This window comes from Clytia hemisphaerica, unplaced genomic scaffold, assembly GCF_902728285.1.
Source record: "Clytia hemisphaerica strain Z4C2 unplaced genomic scaffold, Clytia hemisphaerica genome assembly, whole genome shotgun sequence".
NCBI lineage: Eukaryota > Metazoa > Cnidaria > Hydrozoa > Leptothecata > Clytiidae > Clytia > Clytia hemisphaerica.
The window spans coordinates 289-24,815 of NW_027103555.1; the positions used below are offsets into that span (position 1 = coordinate 289).

The window sequence follows — 24,527 nt, forward strand, 5'->3', positions numbered from 1 at the left end:
GCTAGCCTTCCATTGTAGTAGAAACCAAATAAAGTTTGAAATCCGCAAGCCTTTTAATTAAACAATTTAGCAAAATTAAAAGGATATAATTGTCTGCATTTAATTATTCAAAAATTTTAAACGGTTTATTTGATAATTTATACAACAAAAGAACGCTATAATTTTTTGAACTTATTGAATAAAATGAATAAAACTCATTTTCTGTATTCAATTCGATTCAGAATAAACAAAAGAATTCGAATGTTCCTTTTGTTAGTTACTGTTTGAAAAAATTGACCAAACTTTCCTGTTGTATGCCAAAAATATATAACTTTTCAATACATTCGACACTTAAGTGTATATAATAAGAATATTACGAGCAAAGTTATTTTGTGGAACTGATTACATTTTCGTTTGCAGACAATAACTTAATTAGTCATTCCCAGCACAATTTCATTTCAAGACACAAAATTATTGTAGAAACTCTGTTAACTCGATCATGAAAAATTGTCTCCCACCCATTCGAATCTGAAATCATGAAGTGTATTTTTTAATCAAAAATTCTTTAAATATCACCATAAAATAATAATTATAAAAACTATGATACAGCTAAAAGGGGAAAAAAATAGTTTATGAAAAATTAAAAAAAAAAAAATTTTCTTAAAGAAATTTTCTTGGATTCCTTCTGTTAATGGTTTGTTACCCGCCTGTTCTTTTTGTATACAAATGTTCATTGATCCGTGAGTAAAGGTAAATTTAAAGAGTACATATAGCCCTTTGGTTGCAAACCGCTCCGTTGATAAGTATCTTCCATTACCAATACTCTCGAGGTCAGGATATCTGAACTTTTCCCTGCTTTTCCCTGTGATATGTGATTGACCCGTGATTGATTGAGTTGTGACGAAGATGGCATAAAAGATTGTATAAGCTTATTCATGATATGCACCACGACTGGAAGAGTCGAGAGAACTTTTAAAATTTTCCATCCAATACGTCACTTAAACAAAAGAAAAAGTGACGTATTGGGTGGAACAAAACCCAGAAAAATTGCATAATTTCGTAAAATCATTGCAGTGGTGCAAATCATGAATACTCGTGATTTTTATGGATTGATCTCTTCTTGGAGAAGAACTTTGCATGAGAAGGTTGAAAACGAGGCTCAGAAAACCAAAGTTACAAAAACCCATTTATACTACGTAATAATTTCAAAATAAAAACTTTTTTCAAGTTAGAAAACCCTTATGACGTTATGATTTGAGTCTAATGACGTCACAATTGTCGTAATTTGTAACTCAGGTTTTTGCAACTCAGGTTTTCTGAGCCTCGTTGAGAAAACATATTGCGTGGCTAGTATGGTTTAATAAGAGACAAAACAACTCTATATATTCATGGATTAAGTATGCGATGTCAAAGGGACAAAATTCGTCCTCCCTAACACCTAAACCTTAATAGCTCCTTATCTATTGGAAAAGGGAAAACGTCGAATCTTTATCATAAGTAAGCCTTTGAGCCTCCTTCGTGTAGTTTGCACCGGTAAGGGACCGGTAAAGAAGTCCACAATCTGCATGTGTTTGAGATGCTTCTGGCTGCTACTAATTCAGTCGGTATCATTTGTATCGTTTGATAGTTTCTTTCCACAAGAGCCAACAGTTTTTCAAAATAATATTCTTGTTTAATTTATAACTTTGTACGTCTGTTCCTTTCCTTTTTTCATTTCAAAAATATTGAGTAAGACAGACTTCACTCGTCCGCCCATCCAAATAAAAGAAGTTCACCGCCTCCTCGGAGATTTTTAACTTTCAACAAAAAGCTCACATGTCGGAGCACCATTTGTACATGTAGTCTGGCAAGTAACGACAAATAACTGCTAACATGATCATTCCTGGGATGAAACCAACAGCCACATAAAGCGACGCCATTCGTGCAAGTTCTTCGTCTGTTTTCCCTCCACCCGAGGCGGTACCGTTCATTGAAGAATTATTGGCAACAATGCTAGATGAAATCATCATGATTGACGAGGATGACGGTTGGATTGATGCAGATTCCAGTGTTGTGGTATTGGTGTTCAGATCAATGGTTAAAGGGGATGCTAACACGATACACGTGACCAAACCTGAGAAAAGGAAAATATGAACGTATTTATTATCAAAATCATCTTCTCTACAAGAACATTATTATAATAGTATGCCTCTGTCATGGTACTTATCATAATCATCCTAGTCATGGTGTTCTTAGTTGATGATAATGTTGAAATTTATCAGAAAAGGAAGACAATTTTTAAGTTTCTTATCTATTATACTGTTCTCGAGAGAATTATTTTCAGCAAAGTCTTGAAAAATAGGTTTTTTTTCATTAATAGGGATTTTCCAAAGGAAAAGAAAATAAGGAAAGAACTTTGAAAATGGCATAAAATGGTTTTGCAATAGGCTTAGATATGGATTACTCTTTCGTTTTGGTTGATAAAAACATGAAGAAAAAAGAGAAAAACTCAGGCTTTTCTTGGCGAACATAGTCTGCTGATTTATTTGACAGACTCCATGATATACACCAATCTAACATATAATTGGCCTTTAGTAGGCCCGTACACATTTTTTTTATAAGAACATCCAAAATTTTTGAAGCCGTTCTTAACTTTTCAAGATTTAAGCCTAAAAATGTTCTTAAAATCCTCTGAACATTTTGGCCATCGAAGCCTTATGTTCTTATATAGTTTGTTCTTATGAAAAAAGTGTAATCCTAGGACTATCAAAAAAGCCTTTATTAACTCATGGAGGTATAAAGAAACAGGAGATGTATGTACTATGTAACCAAGCTCACTAATTGAAAAAATACGAGGTTTGTAATCTCACAATCTCATACGTATCTTGCATTTTTAATGAACTTGTTTGTCTATTGATGAAATCTTATTGGGCTCATTTAAGCTTTAGAAATTAGATGAGACGAGATTCATTGTTTCTGACATCAGTGTAAGAAATATTTGGACTAAAAAAAAGGTCTGTAAACTTGGCAATCCTTCATCAAATGATAAGATTTTTCGATCAATGTTTTCTTTAAGGTGAACTTTATTGCTTGATACTTTCCTCCAAAATTCTCCAGCGACTTTATGTTTACAAGTGAGTCTGAAATCGTGTGTGCTTATAAAGAACTTTTCATTTTCTGGCTTGAGAAAATATCTTTTCAAAACAAAATTTAACGGGTAACGAAATTTAACATAAACTTGTTTCGTGGACGAAGTTTTATTTAATATTTGTATATCAGAAGGCTAGAAATCTTTAATACTGATAGTAAGAATGTTCAGAGAGAAATTCTGAGTTCTACTAAAAAGTTGCATTGGGCTGTGCACCCCCTGTTGAGGAGGTCCATTTCTGTTCCAAGGGGGTAAGGTTTGAAATGCAGTGGAATTCCATAAGGGTAGACGAAAATCCGTCAAAAATAAGCGGAATTCCAAGGGGGTAATGATTGAAAATTTGTAAAAATTCGGAATTCCAGAGGGATATGATCCTAAAATTGCCTGGAATTCCAAAGGGGTAGGTCACAAAAGGTTGGACCTCCTCAACAGGGGGTGTACGGTTTTTTTCTGGAAAAGCTCATTTTGTCGGACGAGCTTAATATTTTCTTTTGATATATTTCGTAAAAGAAATCAAAAGACTTTAACGACAAATTACCGACAAATTCAACTCCTGTTTTTCTTTATACCTCCATGATTCACTAAACCCTTTTTCATATATATATAAAAAAACATAAATTGATTATTACTTTGAATAAAAACAAAGATTTGAAGCAGAGAAGCAAATACATTCTTCATTTTGTCCACTGTTCGTTCTTCAAACCAAAACAAAAATCAAATCAAAGTCAAGTTTTACTCCTCTTTCGAAAATGTCAAACAACCGAAATCAGAACATGGTCATATTGTTATTATAAATACCAAATAAAACTTCCCAATATTTTTCTTCATACATACGTTTTATATAACTGCTTACGAAAAATCAACAATGATTTATTAAAGGCGGCCACTTAATCATTTACAAAACAGAAAAAAAAGTTGCTCTTAACAACAACTGAGTAAATTTGTTTCATTATTTGTTTTCTTTGCATAACGTAATCATTTCATTTCTCTACTTCTTTCGTTCCGTGATATCATGAGTTTCATCCACCAACCAATTAACGTGGTATAATTGTCTAGTTGTTAACAATAATGATCCTTCTTTATCAAATCCAAGAAATGGTTTCTATCGATGAGAAGCCGAAAGTATGGCCTTATAGTAAAGCATTATGTATCGCATAATATTATTTCAACAAACTTAAAAAGGTCATGCACTTTTTAAGCCTAAATTTAATTTTAAATCAAGGTTCGTGACCTTATCAAAAGCAGTCAAAAGTTAAAAATAAATGTACATGCGTAATATCGTCAACTTTCTTCGATTCAAAATTTCATTACACATTTTTTTTTTATTAGAACCCAGTTTATAAGAACATTCAGGCTGAAATTCGTCGACGAATTAAGAACATCGTAATAACATGCCCAGCCTCAGTTTGGAAGAAAATGACCAGAAACTACAATTTTTTTCCTCTTTTAAAGCAGTTTTAACCGAACTTAAGGATGAATTTTCTAAAATCGAGAGTTAAATACTGTCCAAATTTTACCAATTTTAATTCGTGTTTAAGTGCTCTTTATTTTGCATGATATTGTCGATTTAGAGTAGTATGAAAAATTACGAACGCATTTAAGAACATTTTAGGCTGAAAATTGCTAAAAAAAATTAGCACATCCAGGCTCAGCCAAATTTTAGGTGTTCTTATAAAAAAAAACAGCGTGTATTTGATCCTACTTAAAAACCAATCTCCTTTAGCTTTGATTCGAAAGAAGATTCTCTCATTCGAAGTTTTTCGTTCCTTAAAATATCGATTTAAAGAATGTCAATAATAAAATAACATACATCAGTAACCTGCATGTTCAAACAAGGAAATAGTCTAATACCGTTTTTTTTGTAAGTACAAACTATATAAGAACATTAGGCTTCGATGGTCAAAATCTTAAGAACAAGTAAAGAACATTTTAAAGCTTGGCGGGCTCTGAAACACCTGATATCGAAAATGGACTAAATACAAAAAGGCGAAAATAAAAACACATATTATATTACAGGGTGTCTACGGATTTTCAAGGTTTTCAAGGTTTTTTTGGTCATTTTTAAGTGGTTTTTCAAGGTTTTTTGGCAAAAACTTTGGCACTTTTCAAGGTTTTTTGAAACTCAGTTGAAACTCTTTACAGGAATTTTTGTTTTTTTTCAGAGTGGTAGGTGAAAGAAAAAAGAAAAATAGAGGACAGCAAATAAAATTTATTTACTTTTGGTGCCCGGGGAATTGCTTCCGCAGTTAAATTCCTATCTCCCTCTCGAGAACAATACCACAAAAAGAAATACTCCAGCTCCCTAGTCTTCCAACTGTAGAAATAAAGAATTAGAAGCATAACCAATTGTTTACAGTGACCGAGGAGACGCAACCATGGTTTGCGCCGACGAGAGAAAATTTTGATTTTGACTCTTTCAAATGGCTAAAAAACGCCTTGTTTTTGATTTTGTTTTTACAAAAATCAATTGCCAAAAGAGTTGTTTTAAGGAATCCTCGAAATTTTATTGATGAACGGCCATTATTCCAAGACGCCCTGAAGCGATTTGAAAATTGGAGAACAGTCGATTTCTTAGGGCTCATGCAAACGGAAAATTTGTGACAAAAACTCAGCTAATGATAAAAGAATATGTTGCATTCGTTGCGACAGAATCGCAACAGAAACAGGGAAAAATGGAATTCTATAAATGTTATACATGTTTTTTTTTTATAAGCATAACGTTTATAAGCATACCAAGACCCGAATTTGTCTAAAAAATAAGCATATTACAAGCATATTACTAAGCTTGCTTTTAAGGTGAGTAAGTGAACATTTTAATTTAAAAAAATACAAGCGTAAACGCGGCAATCGTTCACTACTTTCCTGAACAATCTTTGTGTCATTACTTATTTCCCTATCCTCATGTATAGCAACGACAGATTTTGGAATAATTGGAGACTCGAATTTTTCGGAAAAATAAGCATATGATAACCATACTTCGAGCCTGAGTCTAAAATATCTCTGAGCTTGTTTTCCAAAAAACATATGCTTATAAAAAAAAAACATGTAAAGGTTTAGCGCCGCAGGCGGTTTTTTACTTATTCTTACTTTTCGAATGACTGGATAGTGCTTTTCAAGGTTTTTAACAATTTTTCAAGGTTTTCATGGTTTTTCCCAGAAAATTGATAGTTTTCAAGGTTTTCAAGGTTGGGTGGTTCATTTTCAAGGTTTTCAAGGTTTTCAAGGTTTTCAAGGTCCCGTAGACACCCTGTATTAAGAATATTTTTAGGCTTAAAACTCAAAAAGTTAAGAACATCGGAAGGCTCCTTATATAAAAAACGTGTAGGTATCAGACAAGCTGTTAACACAGAGAGATACTCAAGGCGTAAGAGCAACTAAGCTAGAATTTCCGGATGTGACTTCGAGACATATGACACCACTTAATAACAAAATATTTTGGCATCCTAGTGACATCATAGAGATAAATATGATTAGAGAGATACCATAATAGTTTTTTCTTTAAAAAAGGAGAGGCTCTTAGTAACGTGCTTCTTTCTTGTTGATTGTTATAAGAAACTATTACACATTTTCTTTTGTTTTTAAGTAAGAGTGATATCGCTTGCTTATTTTTAAATTTTAATTCACAATCTTTTTCACATTAGATTGACACTGATGTGAAGCAAGATTGGTCAGAAAGAGGAAAAGAATAACAACTTTTTGCGTATATCAGCATTTTATAGCAATAGGTAGACACTGTCCTGATATGAAACATGTGTCTGATATGAAACGGGAACACTTATGTAAAAAATAAAACCTTTAATTGAAACACCTTAAGTCTTGGCTGTGCCTGTGCTTCATTTTCCTCAGCCTGTCATGTTCTTATTCACTAACTTTAGATTTGACATTGATTCACTTCAAATTTAAAGGTACATTTGTTCATTAAAATGGTTTCGACATTTATAGTAGGATTTCTGTTTTATATACACGTTTTTTTTACAAGAGCAAACTATAATAAGAACATTTTAAGGCTTCGTGGTATCTAAAACACCTGATTTCGCAGGAAAATTGACAAATATACTCAAAAAATGCTGAAAATAAGAACATGTTAAGAACATTATTAGGCTTGAAACCCGAAAAGTTAAGAACATTTGAAGGCTTTCAAAATTTTGGATGTTTTTATAATAAAAAGTGAATTGGAAGAAATATGATTGTAGCTATATACATTACTACAATACTATGATTTTTTTTCAAAATTTAGAACATCTTCAAACCAACACTAATTGTTCCAGTAATCTTATAAAACTGTGTTGTAATTTGAAAATTAACATACGGCATGGGGGGTGGAAGAGAGCAGTCTATCTGTACTGACCATGGCACATCATTTTCTTATTCGAGTCTAGTCTTAATTCTGAGGCAATCAAATTCAGGTAAAAATGATGTCATTATAAGGAAGTTCACATATGTCAAATATTTAAGACATTTTGGCAAAACAAGACAAGCACGTGCAACTTAAAGAAACTATTAAAAATGTTGGAAAGCAGTAAATAATTCGTAAAATTGTAACTGTCATGTGAAAGAATTGAAAAAAGTAATTACACAATTCTTTTATAAGAACAAACTATATAAGAACATAACAGTTCGATGGCCAAAATATTAAAGGGACATTAAAGTAGTAAAATGTAAACATTGCGCGAACCACGTGTTTAAAATTACGTGTCCAAAACAAACTTGTAAAACAATTGAGCAATCAAAATTAGCCATATTTGGTTTGATTTTTTATTTTGATTTTGTATCCGCTGCATACAGTTTGTTGACAAATTTCGCAAGTACTGTTATGTCCCTTTAAGAACAAGTTAAGAACATTTTAAGGCTTTGCGAACTCGAAAATACCCGATTTCTTAGAGAAAAATAGATGATAATGGTCAAAAAATGGTGAAAATAAGAACATGTTAAGAACATTTTTTGGCTTAAAACTGAAAAAGTTAAGAACATCCAAAGTGTTTGGTGTTCTTATAAAAAAACGTGTATTTTTCAAAACATGGCAAGAGGAATCAGTGGACCTAAAAATGGGGTTAAATGACCTTCTTGTACTCAAAATAGAATTCAAAATCTTAAACATCAATAAAAATAGCCAGAATCGTATTTTCAAAGGCAAAGTTCAAAAAAAGCAAAGCGTCAAAATTTGAATGGATTCAATCAAAGAAAGAAACTCTTCAGTTTTCGTGTTGTTGATTTTCCTTGAAACAATTTCAAGATTCAAGAAAAGAAGCTATGCACCAGAGGAACGAAGCTATCTTCACAAACAGCAGACAGTTCAGGACATTTTGGAGATTTTTCGATCTGGTCAAAGATCCTGATTGTGAAAGAAGAAATATTATAAACTTACCAAAAAATAATTTTATGTTGTCCATAGTTTAATTCTTTGTTTGTCAAGTACGAAACTCAAAACATTCCACCAACAACAACTCTTTAATTACCTCTTCGAAAACTTTTAATGGCATCAAAATTCTTTCAAGAATTAAACTTCATCCATAACGACCAATTTGTGTTTTAATCTAAATTACTTTTCTTATCTTATTATCTAAAAATGCTGAAAAAGAAAGCACATAAATGAGAAAAAGACAAATGCTATTTTACTATTTTATCCTTAAACGATTATGTAGTTCAAAGCACCTGTTGTAAAAGGTCATCTTTTCAAAGTGTTCTCTCTAAGAGTCAGTTTTCAGAGGTCTTCGCTCGCATTACTGACTTTCTTCAACCCTAGTACCCCCCCCCCCCCCCAGATAAAGCGATAACCAGCTGTTTCATTTCAGATTTATGTTTTTTTATAAGCATAACGCTTATAAACATAACGCTTATAAGCATCTGAAGGCTCAGATTTGCAGAATTTCTAAGCATAACAAGAGCATATTATGTCAGCCTGAAATATTTTTCAAGTTGTCATTTTTATCTGCTTAAAAAGGTTTCTGAGTGGTCAAGTAAAAAAAAGACATTCCACGGCTAGCTACATTCCACTACTCCCAAAATCTGAAAAATTTTTTACAAAATTTCTGAAATTTCACTAAAAACTTGGCTCGGGTGAATCATAAGCATTATTATAATCATATAATAAGCATAAGCTCTGCCTGGATGCTTTGAAACTTAAGCATACACGAACCTGACCAAAGGGCAGACACTTGCTTATAAAAAAAACAGGTATAATTTTTACAGTTATCGATTCTGAGAAGAAATATGAAAAAATATTCATATGATACTATTTTTATAAAAATTGGGCATCCATCATATGATACTATTTTTATAAAAATTGGGAGAAATTTACACTACATTCGCTACATTATGTCGATCAAAATTGTGAAAGCAATTCAATGCACTACGATGAACTAGGGTGATAGGGAAACATGGTGATTGATGGTGACTCTCTATTCTCACTGACATAGCAAGATTCCGATTATATCAAAAAAGTCAATATAAATTTGAACAATTATTTTAAGGATAAAGAATTTTTGAAAATATTTTCATCATTAAAAGTCTTAGTGTCAAAATTTCAAAAATGTTAACATACAGTAACATACAAAAAGAAAAATGATTCTTGAGGAATGTTTGAGGAATTGAAAAGGAATGTTGAAAAGCATCACAGAATGTTTCTATTCCTGAGGAAAGTATGTAGAAAAAATGAAGAACTTCAAAAATAATGTGTAAATAAAATCATTCCAAAGAAACGAATGAGAAAAAAATAAAAATCTGGAATGTCTGCGAAGAAGACAAGTACCAAATTAGAATTAGAAAATAAAACACAGGCTTCATGAAGTCACCCTTTTACTCATGTGAGCACACAATTTTTTGGAGGAAAGCAATTTTTTGTTGTCTTTGATATGGGTTTTGAAAATAAAAATTCAATGTTTTTTCAGAAGTATAATAGGCATACTATTTCTCTGCTAATTTTAAGACACCCACAAAATTTTTGCACTATTGGATTCTTAATGTATTTTCAACTTTTGGGAAAAATTCCCCTGACTTTCTAATTCTAGGAAATTTAAGATTTCAGAAAAAAAATTCCTCTATTTCAGTTCTTGAAATATTGGTATGTATAGGAAAGTCGGTTTCGAGCTTCTAACTTTTCATATCAATAATTTTTTAGGAAAATTTTTTTTAGGGTGGTCAGATCACAATCAACAAAATTTTCATTTTTTGAAAAACTAATATTTTGCTTCACAACAAAAGCATCGTCAAAGTGATAGTAATACTGTATATATGACTCCCCAAGCAATTTAAAGTTCCTGAAAATGGGACCGGTCTTTAGACGGTCTTTTAACAACACATTATTAACATCCTTTTAAGTTTTACAACAATTTTTTTATGTAATTGTTACTAAAAATCACTAACTAGCGGCCTGGGCCGGTCTAACGAACGATCCAGACCGGTCTAACGAGCGGCCACAAGTGTCTAGAGGCGGGCAGGATCATTAGAGATTACATTTCTAGAAGGTCTGGAAGCTGATCTGAAATAAAAATTTGACCACTACTAGACTGCTCGTAAAACCGGACCAAGACCGGTCTGATTTTCAGGTACTTTAAATTGCTTGGAAAGCCTCTTTAAACATTGGCAATTAAAGTTAAAAATCCAGAATTGAACTCAGGTTTGAAAGCCTCTAGAGATTTGAATTTTTTTCGCTAGTTGATTTTTGATTTTTCTAGAAATTTGTTCAACAGTTAGATTGTCAACAACGTGCTGTAAAAAACATTGAATTTAAAATCTAAAATATTTTCATTTTGAAAAGTTGGTGGAAAAAAGTGAAACTTGGAAAAGTTTTAATTTCTATTGCTTCAATTGAAATGGGGGATTAGGAAAATTTTCTATGCTTAGCTTTTTGCATCTGTAACTATGGGCAAGCACCCTGTTGCTAAGATGTTTAAGATAGGGGTTTAAGTCTATACCTCCATTTTAAGCATGTTCAAAGTTCACAATAACGCCTTTAACGGAAACCCAACAAGTGAGAACAAGTCATAAAACTAAAAGTCAGCGCTCCGTGGTTGTGATGTGTTTAGTTATTAAGATAAAATGATATACTTTTTAACGAGTTTTTCCCACGTCATTTTTTTGAAGCCTCTTCGTAGGAGAATATGTCTTTCTATAAGGAATTTTATAACACTTCATGGCAGATTAAAAAGACGATCAGAAAAAGAAAGCTTCTTCCTTTTTCATTCTTGCATTTATAGGGAAGAATGAAATTTTCAGAAGATTCGCGATTCCCCATGGTTGCAAAATGGTGGCTATGGGTAATTCCTTTACTCTTTTGCTATTTTCTTATTCGCAACATTTTGAAAGAAAAGACAGCACACTATGGCTAATGAAAAAATTAGGAAAAGGAAAAATTCAGAAATACCAAGTTCCTCACTGGAATGAGCACACCTGATAAATTTTCGTTCGGACAAGGTGCACCTACCCTGGTAAATCAACTCGGGTTCAATTTCGGGTGTATCAGGCTCACCCGACCTTACCTGAAATTGCTATTTTTGGAAGTCCGGTTCGTTTCCAGTAAAACGGGTTAACCCGAATTCACGGGTTGTTCAGGTTGTTGTTTTTTTTTAGTATTTCGGGTTTACCTTAAAAGTCGGGAAACCCAGGTTAGCGCGCGCCTGCGCACCGAGCACTTACCTGAAGTACTCGGGTTATTCGACGATTTTGAGTGGTTCTTCGCGTCCGCAAAAATATTTTTTTCACGATCGAGAAATTTAGAGCGCGCTTTTTTTCTTTCTGCAAGAGAGTTCAAGATGGAAGGTCACGTCACTTAGTACTTCTCATTTACAATTTACTTTGACAACTGGATGAAGAAAATCGCCTACAATTTTCCAAAGGCAATGACTATGACTGGATGAAGAAAAAAAGGTATGCTTTTATCATTCTTTATTTTCTTAATAAATTGACAGGGCAGGGGAAGTTGGGTTTTTTGTCCGAACACAGTTGCATGTTTTGTCATATTTTGTCTGAAGGCCAACCATCCCAAATAGTGCATCTCAGAAATCAACAATTCTTTACAGAGGAGTCCCTTTGAATATTTTTTTACAATCACCTAAACTTTTACCAATTGGTTTACCAATTTTTACCAGCCGGCAACAAATAATATTCTCAACTTCAGCACAGTGGGCCCAGAGGTGGAAATAGGGAAAAAACGAAAGTTAAAATTTTGCTTTAATAATATGATTTATGGAATCTTGAATAAATTTCTGATAAGATGCCAAAGTTTCAAGTCTGTATCTGATCTGTAACTCAAGTTATGTGGCTCCAAAGTTGACTGAAAACCACATTTTGATGAAAAATCAAAAAAAGTGAAAAATGCATATTTTTGAAGATTCTGATCTAAATTCAGCTTGTAAATCAGTTCTTTTGTGTGATAACCTTTAGAGACATAATATTCTAAAGGGAAATTGCTTAAAAGTAAGTATAAATATCCAAGAACGAGAAAAAATTCAAATTTTCAGTCAAAATTCTCATCACGAAAATGCTTAACCCTTAGAAGCCAGAATACGTATATATACGTTTTGAAAAGGCCATTTTACCGATACACAGTCTTTTGGTCATAACTCCTGACCACTTGGGATTCAGAGAAAAAAAATTGCTATTTTTTGTAGCTGAGAGAAAGAGCTTTCCAACGATACCAAAGTTGATACCTGAATCGTTTGTCCTGGTCGAGAAATTGCCTTTGAGAGAAAAAATTTCCAGAAAAAAATGATGAAATTTTTGGCCTTTTTCAAAAAAGTAAGCGGCTTTGAAAGGTTAAGGTAACCACAAATGTCCAAATATCTCAAAAACCGCTAAGTGTCACATATCAAACCATATATGTTTTGAAAACTACAGACACTAACCTTTCCAAAAATGCTGGAGTTTCGATGTGACACTTAGCGGTTTAAAAGTTCAAATTTTTCCTGCATTTTCCAAGCTACAAATCCCAATTTTCATGAAAAACCTCAAAAGAAAGTCAAAATTTGAAGTTTACTATTTTCTAACTCATGTAATGTGACCCTAGAGCTCTACTAATGCCTTAATAATACAAAAAATGTAAGAAATACTATCTTGTTGTTCTCCCACTCCCTATTTCCAAACTTTTGTCCTCTGGGCCCAGTGTGTTCAGTTGAGCTAGAATCTGAGAATGTCTGTCAGTCTGTCACTGAAAAAAAATCATCATCATCAATTTTGTTAATTGTCAGAATCGTTTAATCACTGGAAATACGCAACTTTCTGAAGTTTTGTTTTTTTTCGGTTGTGCTTCATTTTAAAAATAATGAAGATGAAAAGTTACCATCAATCCCGCGAGTAAAAGAAAGTATTCCGACTAGTCTACGAAAAGTGCGCTCGCGCGGCGAATAGAATATCTCGCAAATTACCTTAAAGTAAGAAATTTTGGCGGGAATTTAATTTGGCGGATGGCCAAAAAAGTTTTTTCAGAGGGAATTTAATTTGGCGGATGGACGAAAAAACTAAATTTGGCGGGAATTTAATTTGGCGGTCGCTTAAAAATTCAACCTTAAGATGGCGTCAAAACAGCGAAAAAATAGCAAAAACACCTTAAAAGAGATCATATTTTCAAAATGTTTAATTTGGCGGGAATTTAATTTGGCGGATGGCGGAAAAAAGAAATTTTGGCGGGAACTTAATTTGGCGGATTTCAGTCAAATCTGTCAAATCCGCCAAATTTTCTTTCCGCCAAAATTTCTTCCTTTAAGGTAATATATGCATAAAACTGACGAAATCCTTTCTTTTTTATGCTTAGGTGACGTCACCATCGATCCTGACTTGATAATGGAGAACCAAATTTGGCAATGCATAATTATTACGAGCAAGTTTGTGTGACGCAAAAATTGCGCGATCAAGCTGATTGGGTGGATATTGGGCGGGGACGGGCGTTTTGCACGTTCCGAGATCGGGAATTAAACGAGAGTAAAACACGGGGGCGTCTTAGTATGTAATATTAATTCATTATTTTCTTATTTTTATTTTTCGCGAATGAAAAATGAATTCTTGATTTTTGAATTAGCGAAATCTATATATTAATAGCCGTAGTCTGTGTGTCATTTTGTTTGTTTTTTGTGTGTCACTTTCGTTTTCGCAAGCAATGTTTTGTTCTTTCAAAAGATGACTTTTGCTTCTTGCTCCACAAATGTGTTAAATCAGATTCGCGCCGTTTTATAAAGACTTTGTTTTGATTGATAGACTTTTTCTTTTTCTTATTTCTTTTTTTTTTGTTTTATGTTTTCGAATGTAATTAACGACCTTATTTGATTTGAGACATTCGAATTCTTTTCAAAACAAAAGAAATCTTTTAAACAGAATCTCTGTTAAAGAAAAGAACAATTATAAAATAAAGCACAAGAATCACAAGACAAGTTTGTTAGAACAACAGCAACATTAAAAATACATTCAAAAGGCGGTAAAAACTAGAATTCTTTCTTCGTAAAAAGGGACCTTTAAACATGTATGTCGATAATTATTTTGCTGTAAATCTAAGTCATTGTTGAATTTGAAAAATTATTGAAGTTATGACGAAGTTATTTTATAAAAAGCCACATAAAATTGCGCTACCACGCTTTTTTGTCTGCGTGTCCTAGCTGCCTTCCGGGGGGACTATGGTTGCGAGCTGACTTTCGGCCCTGCCCCTCGGACCCTTAGCAGAATAAAGAGGAGAAGAAACAAGGGAAATTGTGTGAATTTTAATTCACTTTTTGGAACTAATTTGACCAAATTTCTATCTTTCTGGGGGCAAAAAGTTGAAATTTTCCTATTTTTCTGATTCTTAGTGGGGCTGAAGTTGATTTTCCGATTTTTCAAACTGCCATGTTTCAAAAAAGGCACCCTTAAGGCCGGCACATACCCATACCCTTCTCTTGCCTAAGTACCCCTCCCCCGGCTGTCTTTTTTCGACGAATCTCGTGTCATGTCTATTATTTCACTCCGCTTATCTTGACATCAAAGTTTTCCTAAACATCAATAACTACGGCAAATATAACGCGAGCGAAGCGAGAAAAATAATCTAATTGCAGAGCCGTCTTGGACGTCGCTGGTCGCCGGTATGGTGTAATTTGGGAATGACGCCCTTTTTCTGCTTTCTGATCATTTTTGCCACAAAAAGATCATTTTTGCCACAAAAATCTTTTTCGAAATATGGTTAAAAGATAGGTCACCCGGGAGGGATAGAGTCAAACTTTGAAGAGAATTCTTCTCTTTAATTTTGATTTCATCGTGTTTAAGCCACCTTCCCAACATCCAAAGGACTTTTAAATGCGTTCAGCAAACAGCTAAACCGGCGTGCGACGCCGGGTACCGGCTAGTATAATATAATATATTATATTGGATCGTCAATGCCAAAAGATATTTCTTTACTTTACAAATAATCTGCTATGTTCTTTCGCCACTTACCCCCGGATTGTTTTACTAGGCACTTCGGTCACATAAATAAAAACACGTGTATATGTTGAAGCCGACTGTGGACTGACCGAAATTGCAATTATACATAAATTATTGTGGAAGTGAACGCTTTAGACGAATGTTTGGGAAATCAAAAAGACAACTTTTGTGAAAATGTTAAGTTTTGTTTATATGGCAGTTTGTGATGGACTGTTGAGGAACTTTGAAGGACCCCCTACGGTGCAGACGTGTACCCTCACATCCCCTTGACCAGTGGGCACCAATTGGACCCCCCGGGACCTAGCCCGGGACCCCCAGGGGCCGTCCACGGTATAGTACCCAATGAGGTCATTTTTTGTTGTCGAGCTTTTTCGAACGGAGTTTTTTGTCGAATTTGTCGAACCTTTCTTGTTGTCGAACTTTATCGAACATTTCTCGTTGTCAAACTTAATATGTTTTGTTGAACTTAATCGAATACTCACAATTTTAGCAACTTTTGTCGTTCGATTAAGTTAGACAAAGTTCGATTAGTTCGGCGATTAATTACGTCTGGTATAAGAAAAGAAATTAGTAAAAAAAAATGCCAAAGAGATTTAGCTATGTAATATAAAGCTAAAGCAAACCATATTATAGGAATCAAACAAAAACTTTGAACAGGTTGATGAGGAGCCTTGAATACACCATACCAATTCTTGAAAATTACAAAAATGTAAGAACGAATACCTCTAAACACCAAGCCAAGGATCGATCAACCATACCACGCCTACCACCTCAAGACCGCGCCACGTGAAGTTTACGTCTACCATATTTGTTTATTCCAATTTTTCCGACCGTAGTGGAAGCAGGTCGGAGATAAGGGCGGGTTGGGTGCGTGCAAGAAAAAAACAAGGAAAGAGGGTGGGTGGATCCATGTCAGCTCAATTTTCAGTCTTCAAAAAAAAAAAAGGTAATCAGAAATTTCACATGTCTCTAACAGGGTCGACGGGTCGATTTGCCTGAGTAAATTTTAACAACAATTTTTTGTTCAAAATGCAATGAAAATCTTCGAATTTTTAATGATATTGAATCATTGATTGAAAAAAAAAAACGACGGTATGTGACGGTATGTGCGGCCCAAAAAGCCTTTCCCCCAATAAAAAAGTCCTTTAAAATCAAATCCTCATAGTGCAGAGAAAATCTGGCAAAATTTGAGCGAAAAATCGAGCCTTGGGGAGCATTTTCTTTTGTCCAATCAGTCCTACAAAACGTCCGGAAGGAAAACGTAACATACTTAAGGTAAGAATCTTCATACTTATTTTTTAACGAGTTAGATCACAATAACAAAGTTGAAATTCCTTTTCCATTCAAGCTTCGTCCAATTGGAAAAGGGGTCAAGGAGATTAAGAGGTACTGAATCTTAATTTAGGTGTATAAAATTACTTTCGATTTATTTATAAACACAGTCATACAGAAATGAAAAAAATTCTTTTACTTTATCGTACAAGACTTTTTAATAAACAAAAAAAATAAATCTGCTACATTTTAAGGACGTTTCAAAAAATCACATCCAGAAATTAGAAGATGTATTTTTAAAAACGTACTTCATTCAAATTTTCAAAATAACAAGTGAAATTAATTTTGTAGGGAAAAAGATTGATAAGAAAAAAGGGGTTTGGAGCGCAACTTAAATAGATTTAGGGCGATGGCAAAGAGGGACAAAAATAGAGGGCTCCTTATGATCAATCGCGGTTAAAATTGAGCATTTTTAGCAAAAAAGAACAAAATTTGAAAATGAAAGAAATATTTGGCGCAAGAGAAATTGTAAAAACTAAATTTGGGTTTTTCAGTTCCCAATGAAGAAAACAAATAAAAATGTCTTTGAAATAAAATAAAAATCTCGGTTACGGATTCAAACAAAATCACAAGAAAATGAATTTCATCACTATAATTTTCGGTCAGCTATCATAAAATATTTATAACAAGAAAACAAAGGATCTAAAATCTATTTTCCCCAGCCTATTTTTCTAGATTGGTATCTAGTCTATAAAATCTTTATGTTCCAATAAATTTCTCCTATAAAACCTTTCTCAAGGGACCCAAAAATACTTTAATCTAAAAAATACCTATAGAAGAAAAAAGGTAGGAGAAAAACAAGCAAAAATAATAATATTTTTTTACAATCTTAAAAAAAACAAACAGACTGAATTTTTTCGCCTGGTTTATCTTTTTTTACACGACAATAGATGCTCAGATATAATGATTGATTAAAATATCCAAAACCTCTCTGCCAAGAAGTGAATCTTTGTTGATTCCAAATCTTTTTGATTGAGAGCAAGGAAATAAAATAACTTAATTTTTCTGAATTCAAAATTCAGAGCTTATTTTGATCATCGAATGATTGATAATTTAAAAATTGTTCTTTTGCTTGGCATGATGACACGATGGATCCGGTTGGTCACCAAGCCGGAAAAATTTCAATTCGAAAAAATAAGTTATGGTCGACCTGGACAGATCAGCAACATCCCTTCTTAGGTTTATTGACTTTGTCTGCTGTTACTTTGATCTTTGTGTCTCCAGCACCAGCATTTGGATTCTCCTAAAAAAAAAAAGATTGAGCAATTGATAATCTGATTCATAGATCCAAAATCGAAAATATCCAATTATTCATCATCCTAGGGGGTAACCTTAGGTGGATTGGCGAAAATTTTTGAATTTGAATTTTAGCCAAAACCCCTAAGAAAATAAAAGAAAGTAGCTAAAAAGAGGTTGATTCGAAAACTTTAACCCAGGCGAATTTTGAAATTTTAATACGCTAGAAAAAAGTCCACTAATTATTAAGGTAGTCTGACTATGCGAGTTTAAAAACAGATTGTGGATAAAAATTTCAAGTTATTTAAAATAAAAATCTAAAAGGTAAAGAGGTTACATAGACTTTGGTACAAGAAAGATTCCCCAAATAATTACATATCTGGAAATATTGTTTTGATTAAAGTAAGTAAAAAAGTAAGTATATTCATCTGGTGGCTGTCGGCGGAGCCGGGAGTGAGGGAGTCTATCCCCTTTTCTATTTGCGCTAGACCTGGGAGATCGAATGCTGAGGTGGAGCGCCACACCTACTCTCAGCTCCCAGTAACTTACCGCCTAGATCAGATTACCCAATCTAAGCTACTCATCCGCTGAGTTGACGGTGACCGGGGATCGAACCCACAACCCTTGGATTGCAAGGCGAATGCTCTACCGACTGAGCTACCCGACCCGGTTTTGATTAAAGACGTATGTATAATCTCGAAAATATATTGCAAAAAAGGTGTAGACAATCAAAATGGAAGAATAACATTAGTATAAACATTCTTACTAGTTTCTTATCCATTTTCTTTTTAATATCTCTTGCCAATGCTGTGAAAGCCTCTTCGACGTTGGTTGACGTCTTGGCACTCGTTTCCATGAATTTGACGTTGTATTCGACGGCTAGATCTTGGCCACGAACCGTAGACACTTGCCGTTTGTCGTTCATATCGCATTTATTTCCTAAAATCATTTTTTCCACGTCGGCAGCCGCGTGCTGGTGAGAAAATAAGAGGAGAAGAATGAAAATATAATCAAAGATATATAATACCGGGTGCGCCACAAAAAAGTTTCTCTTTTTAAAGTGAATTTTCTCGAGGTCTAGAAATCTAGAAATAGCCAATTCTTTTTCATTGGTAGAAGAAAGATAAACTTAAATTTTGATGGGTCATTTATAAAATGTGTTTCATTAGTTCAAAAGTTATGCTCAATTTAATAAAAAAGTTACATTCAGAAAATGCTCAAAAACGTTAAAAATCGAGCTATCAAATTGAACAAAGCATAATTACATGATACATCAGTATTTTCGTTTCAGTCATTAAAATGATAATTAGCTGTCTAAATGACCTTTTGTTATGTAAAGGAAGGTTGAATTTCAATGAAAGGAAGAAAATTCGTCGAAAAAGGCAGAAAAATCTGGTAAAATTCATAAAAATACATCAAATATGGGTTTCGAGGTGGATCAACGATGTAAAAATAATAGATAACCAACTTGCCTTGATTCTCAAAAATCATCCGTGTTACGGTTGTACGGTTGTAAAAATATTAATGACATTTTGCATCGTAAAAAGTGCAATTAAATAAAAACTTGCTTCATTTGCAACCTTCTATTGGACAGAATCGATCACGTGATGTATATTTTTTCTTCTATTGGACAGAATCGATCACGTGATGTATATTTTTCCAAAATTTGGGTTAGAAAAAGTGTATTTTCCTATAGGCAGCCTCACAGAAGGAATTTTTTAATTAGATATTATTGTTCTATAAACATTCATCTGTTTATTTTGTATCATGCAACCTTCATGCACTTTTCATACGTGAGATATCGCATTTCAAATCACACATATATTTTTTAGATAACAGCATTTTATGAGCGTTTATTTATCCAGATGAAGATTAAGTGGTATCAGGCCGATCCGTAGTCAATTTGTCCAAAGATTGGTACCTTCATCTTTTGAAAAAAATTCCAGAATTTGCAGTAAATAACAATCCAAATTTTCTATCAATTCAGTGGATGTCAAAAAGTGTGTCAAAATCTAGCTAAAAGCATAACACTGCACACAGAGCTTTTTAATAGAGCGCTCATTTCAATAGGAAAACAATGGTTGTTCTCTTGGGAGAAGTGCCTTCTAGAGGTGATTGGTTATCTATTATTTTTACATCGTTGGGTGGATCCAGTCTTACATAGACTTTATCCAGTCTAGAACCAAAAATCTGAGGAAAATTTCGGTAAAAGTAAATTAAATGATTTTGATGAAGATTTTAAACCCTTTCGACCCTTCGATTTCAAAATTAATGTGTTTAGTTACTGAAAAATGCTCTTAATCATGTAAAGGCTATTGCGATTGCCAAATTTAACAAAAAAAAATTGATAGATAAAATTTTAACGTTTTCGAGCACTTTCTGAAAGTAACTTCTTTATTCAATTAAGCATAACTTTTGATCTAATGAATCAAATTTAATAAATGACCCATCAAAATTTTCAAGTATGTCTTTGTTTTCTCCAATGAAATAAAAATGATTCTCTTAAAATTTTTAGATTTCGAGAAAATTAGTTCCAAAGAGAGAAACTTTTTTGCGGCGCACCCGGTAGCATTTTACCATCATCGGGATTAATTTGTATAGGTCGAATAGGTTGATCAGTGGAAATTATATGATACATTTTTCAGATAGGACAACCGATTTTAGGGATAAAATATTGTGTTAACCAACACCCCGTCTTGAATGTAAGCTTCGAAAGCAATAAAAATACTAGATTTTCTATTCTCTAAATTATGAAAGTTCTGACGTGCCCTTTGGGCTTTACATACATAAATCTGTGCTTAGTAATAGGATACAGTAGGGAAAAGTTGACAGTGAACGGCAAGGAAGTCGTTATTGTTGATTGAGGCAGGGGATGTGTAAAGATGAGTTTACTTTGACGAGGATCAGCCCCAAAATCCGAAAACACCTATTCGACTGTAGCAGCCAATTGCCGCGCGGGCATTTTTTGTCCGTTTTACCACCCTAGGTAGAACCGTCCCAATCCCCCCCCCCCCGCATTAAGACAATAGAAAAAAGTGTGGAAAAAAAAATTGGATCGAGTTTAGAGCGGTAAATTAAATAGTAAAGTGGCACGCGCCTGACCGCGCGACTACAGTCGAAAAGGTGTATTCAAACCACTAATTCCAAAAAGGGATAAGAGGCATGTCATCGGTATCGTTCTCGGTGAACAAAGTGTCAACATTCTAATATCTATCAGACATCTTTTGCAATTTCTCATTTACTTTCAAATGTCAAAAAATGTATAAAAGAAAAGTAAAATTGGCACTTGAGGCGGTTTATGTATTGACTAAACAAGTAGGGTAGTGACAAGAACAAGAAAGAGAATATCGTCATGGAGAATTTCACATTGATGACTCAAAAAGTTTATTTGCTATCAAAACAATACTGGAGTTTATTTTTTGAAATGTTGATTCTGAAAGTAGTACACATAAAAGACAACGGCATCTCAAAAAGAGAGACTGCACTATTAAGTAACATTTAGATTATAAACTGCCGTTTAGTGTGCCCATGCATTTTTTTTCTTCGAGATATCCTATTTAAAATCTAGAACTCTTAACCTCTTTTAAATCGCCCATAATAGTACACATTACGACATTAGTGGTATTTCATTGGTTTAATAATGATACAAATCTACAAACTACGGATGAGTTAAAGAAACGTTTCTTAGTTTTGACTTTAAAGCCCTTATACCTTGACAGCTCCAGAACGTTCTTAGTTTTGTCTTAAAGCCCTTAACCGCGACAGCTCACAGATACTCGTTTCTAGTTTTGGTCTTAAAGCCCTCATACCGCGACAGCTCACAGATACTCGTTTCAGTTTTGGTCTTAAGCCCTTATACCGCGACAGCTCACAGATACTCGTTTCTTAGTTTTGGTCTTAAAGCCCTCATACCGCGACAGCTCACAGATACTCGTTTCTTAGTTTTGGTCTTAAAGCCCTTATACCGCGACAGCTCACATATACTCGTTTCTTAGTTTTGGTCTTAAAGCCCTTATACCGCGACAGCTCACAGATACTCGTTTCTTAGTTTTGGTCTTAAAGCCCTTATACCGCGACAGCTAACAGATACGCGTTTCTTAGATTTGGTCTAAAGCCTTCTACGCGACAGCTAACAGATACGCGTTTCTTAGATTTGGTCTTAAAGCCCTTATACCGCGACAGCTAACAGATACGCGTTTCTTAGATTTGGTCTTAAAGCCCTTATACCGCGACAGCTCACATATACGCGTTTCTTAGTTTTGGTCTTAAAGCCCTTATACCGCGACAGCTCACAGATACGCGTTTCTTAGTTTTGGTCTTAAAGCCCTTATACCGCGACAGCTCACATATACGCGTTTCTTAGTTTTAGCCTAAAAGCGCTAATACAGATGCTGATACAGCTTTACAGATAACAGAAGAAACTATATAACAATGTTACCTCTTCTATATTTCGAATCCAATTCCTGATATTATCAAAGGATTTTTCGTTCGTTATATCATATACCAACATTATACCCTTGAAAAAAAGAAAAAGAAAGTGTGATCAAAACAACCTACATAAAATAAATAGAATATCAAGCTAGACTTTTTTTCTTTGTCTAGCAAAGGATTGTTCATATATTCTTCGCCCTTCAGGGAATTTCGAGATTGGCATGAATTTCGGAACAGTGATACGATCATAGAAATCGATTTTCAAAATTTTGTTTCGACCACCTATCCGGTTGACATTTTATTGACCAGTTCTTGAAAGCACGTAACATGAAATAGGAAATAGAAAATAGGTAAAACTGGTTGAAATTAAGGTGCCGGGTAATTGGTATTTAAAAAGACTGTTGCGTCCAAGTTCCTTTCGGAATGGCAAAAAACACTTTCAAATTGGACTATTTACAGTAAATGTATGCAAACCAGACAGGTGGAAAAAAAATTCACCCAACCACTTAGAATTCCTTTGTAAAACTTTTTTAAAAAATCTTGTAACTTCTGTGTGGAGCGGAGAGAATAATAAAGCTGCTTCAAACTTCAAATGACAAGACATATCGTCGCATCAAAATAAAAAGCTGTAAGTCCATTTTTGTTGTTTTGAGAACATCGACTTTAAATTATTTTCCCTTAAATCCTGAACATTTGAAATATTTTTGTGTTAAAAAAGACTTAAGTCCAAAATTGTTTCCACGCTGGACTAAACTGATGTGACTTAAGGCTTTTTTTTACCTTGAAAATAAAGGGAAAAGTAAATTTCTTATTTTTCTAAAAGCTTAAAATTAGGCCACTTTAGGTTGGTTTTTGATGGATTTAAGCCTGAAAATCGATAAAAAATGAGGTGTAAAGCATCGGTATGGTCATAACTCATTTTCCAAAAAGAATGGACTTTTTTATTTTGATGCGACGATATGAGCATGTGACATACCATTGCTCCTCTGTAGTATGCAGTTGTGATAGTTCTGAATCTCTCCTGTCCTGCTGTATCCCTGAAACCAAAGAAAACGCATTTAAATCATTGTACCTCCTTGTGAGTACGACGATTTAAACCAGTTTAACACAATACGTATAGTCATACACTCATTTTTTTATAAGCATACGGTAAATTTCGGCTGAAGCTCACTGTGCTTAAGTAAAGCTCAATTTTGAGCCTCGACTTATGCTTAACCCTATGCTTATTGTAAGTTTAGAAAGTGTACATTCTTTAGAGACCAAGTTGTGTTATTTATAAGAGATTAAACAAAATAAAATTTTGTTTGTTATTCTTTTCTTCATTCTTCTGTTATTTTCTGACGTTTTGAAAATTATGATTCTAAAAATTTCTTTGGCTGAACCTCAAGGTATGCTTAGCATATGCTTAATTTTTCTGGAAATTTGAGCTTTAGTATTCTTATAAACGTTGTGCTTATAAAAAAATGAGTGTATTCCTAACTAGTAATCACATAATCGTAACATTGAAAGCTTTGGCTGGACATATTTGTTGGTATTCAGCATTTTATATAGTATTCTTCTTCATCAGAAATCTAAGGCATTAAGTTTTAGACATTTTAATGTTTTCTACTCTACCAAATCCAAACTTACCATATTTGTAACTTTATCTTTTTGCCATCTAGTTCTATCGTTCGAATTTTAAAATCAATACCTGAAAGAAAGGAAGAGAAATTATTCATATTTGCTATAATATATTGGGCCAAAAAAGTTTTTCGCAATTGCTTGCAAAAAAATGGAAAAGGAACAACAATCTTCAAAAATCTTTCTGACGTCAATTCAAAATAAAAATAATTTGAAAGTCTTGAGGAGAAATTTCTGTCTGGGACGGCATTTGGCCATGATTTCAGTTCACTTATGTAACAAGTTCCGACCCAGATAGCTGACGTTTTATTTTTAATTGATGCCCCACCAAAATATAATATCCACTTCCAAATTGCAGTAAACAAATCAAATATATTTTCATGACCTCGAGAGAATTCTAAAGGAAATCAAAACTTGACTATAA

The 24,527-nt window shown here is 33.6% G+C and overlaps 2 protein-coding genes across 3 annotated transcripts in view; both read right to left on the minus strand.

The window, feature by feature from the left end:
• Positions 1 to 523: 523 nt before the first annotated feature.
• LOC136800431 (uncharacterized) lies at positions 524 to 8,677 on the minus strand. Of its 2 annotated transcripts, none has more exons than XM_067057088.1 (2): positions 8,472 to 8,677; positions 524 to 2,092 (listed from the first exon to the last, which is right to left on the minus strand). In XM_067057088.1, the coding sequence occupies exons 1-2, from the start codon at positions 8,494 to 8,496 to the stop codon at positions 1,791 to 1,793; spliced, it is 327 nt and encodes a 108-aa protein (XP_066913189.1). In that variant the 5' UTR covers positions 8,497 to 8,677; the 3' UTR covers positions 524 to 1,790. The 2 variants fall into 2 exon arrangements, with proteins under 2 accessions (XP_066913189.1, XP_066913188.1); XM_067057087.1 differs by lacking the exon at positions 8,472 to 8,677 and adding an exon at positions 3,736 to 3,973.
• Positions 8,678 to 16,884: 8,207 nt separating this feature from the next.
• Positions 16,885 to 24,527, minus strand: part of LOC136800432 (ras-related protein Rab-8A-like) — a 12,007-nt gene continuing 4,364 nt past the window's right edge. Inside the window, exons 2-6 of the mRNA XM_067057089.1 lie at positions 24,113 to 24,173; positions 23,460 to 23,520; positions 22,491 to 22,568; positions 18,819 to 19,025; positions 16,885 to 18,059 (exon numbers count right to left, since the gene is read on the minus strand). Coding sequence (XP_066913190.1) covers positions 17,976 to 18,059; positions 18,819 to 19,025; positions 22,491 to 22,568; positions 23,460 to 23,520; positions 24,113 to 24,173 — 491 coding nt within the window. The 3' untranslated portion in view covers positions 16,885 to 17,975. The remainder of the gene's footprint in view (positions 18,060 to 18,818; positions 19,026 to 22,490; positions 22,569 to 23,459; positions 23,521 to 24,112; positions 24,174 to 24,527) is intronic.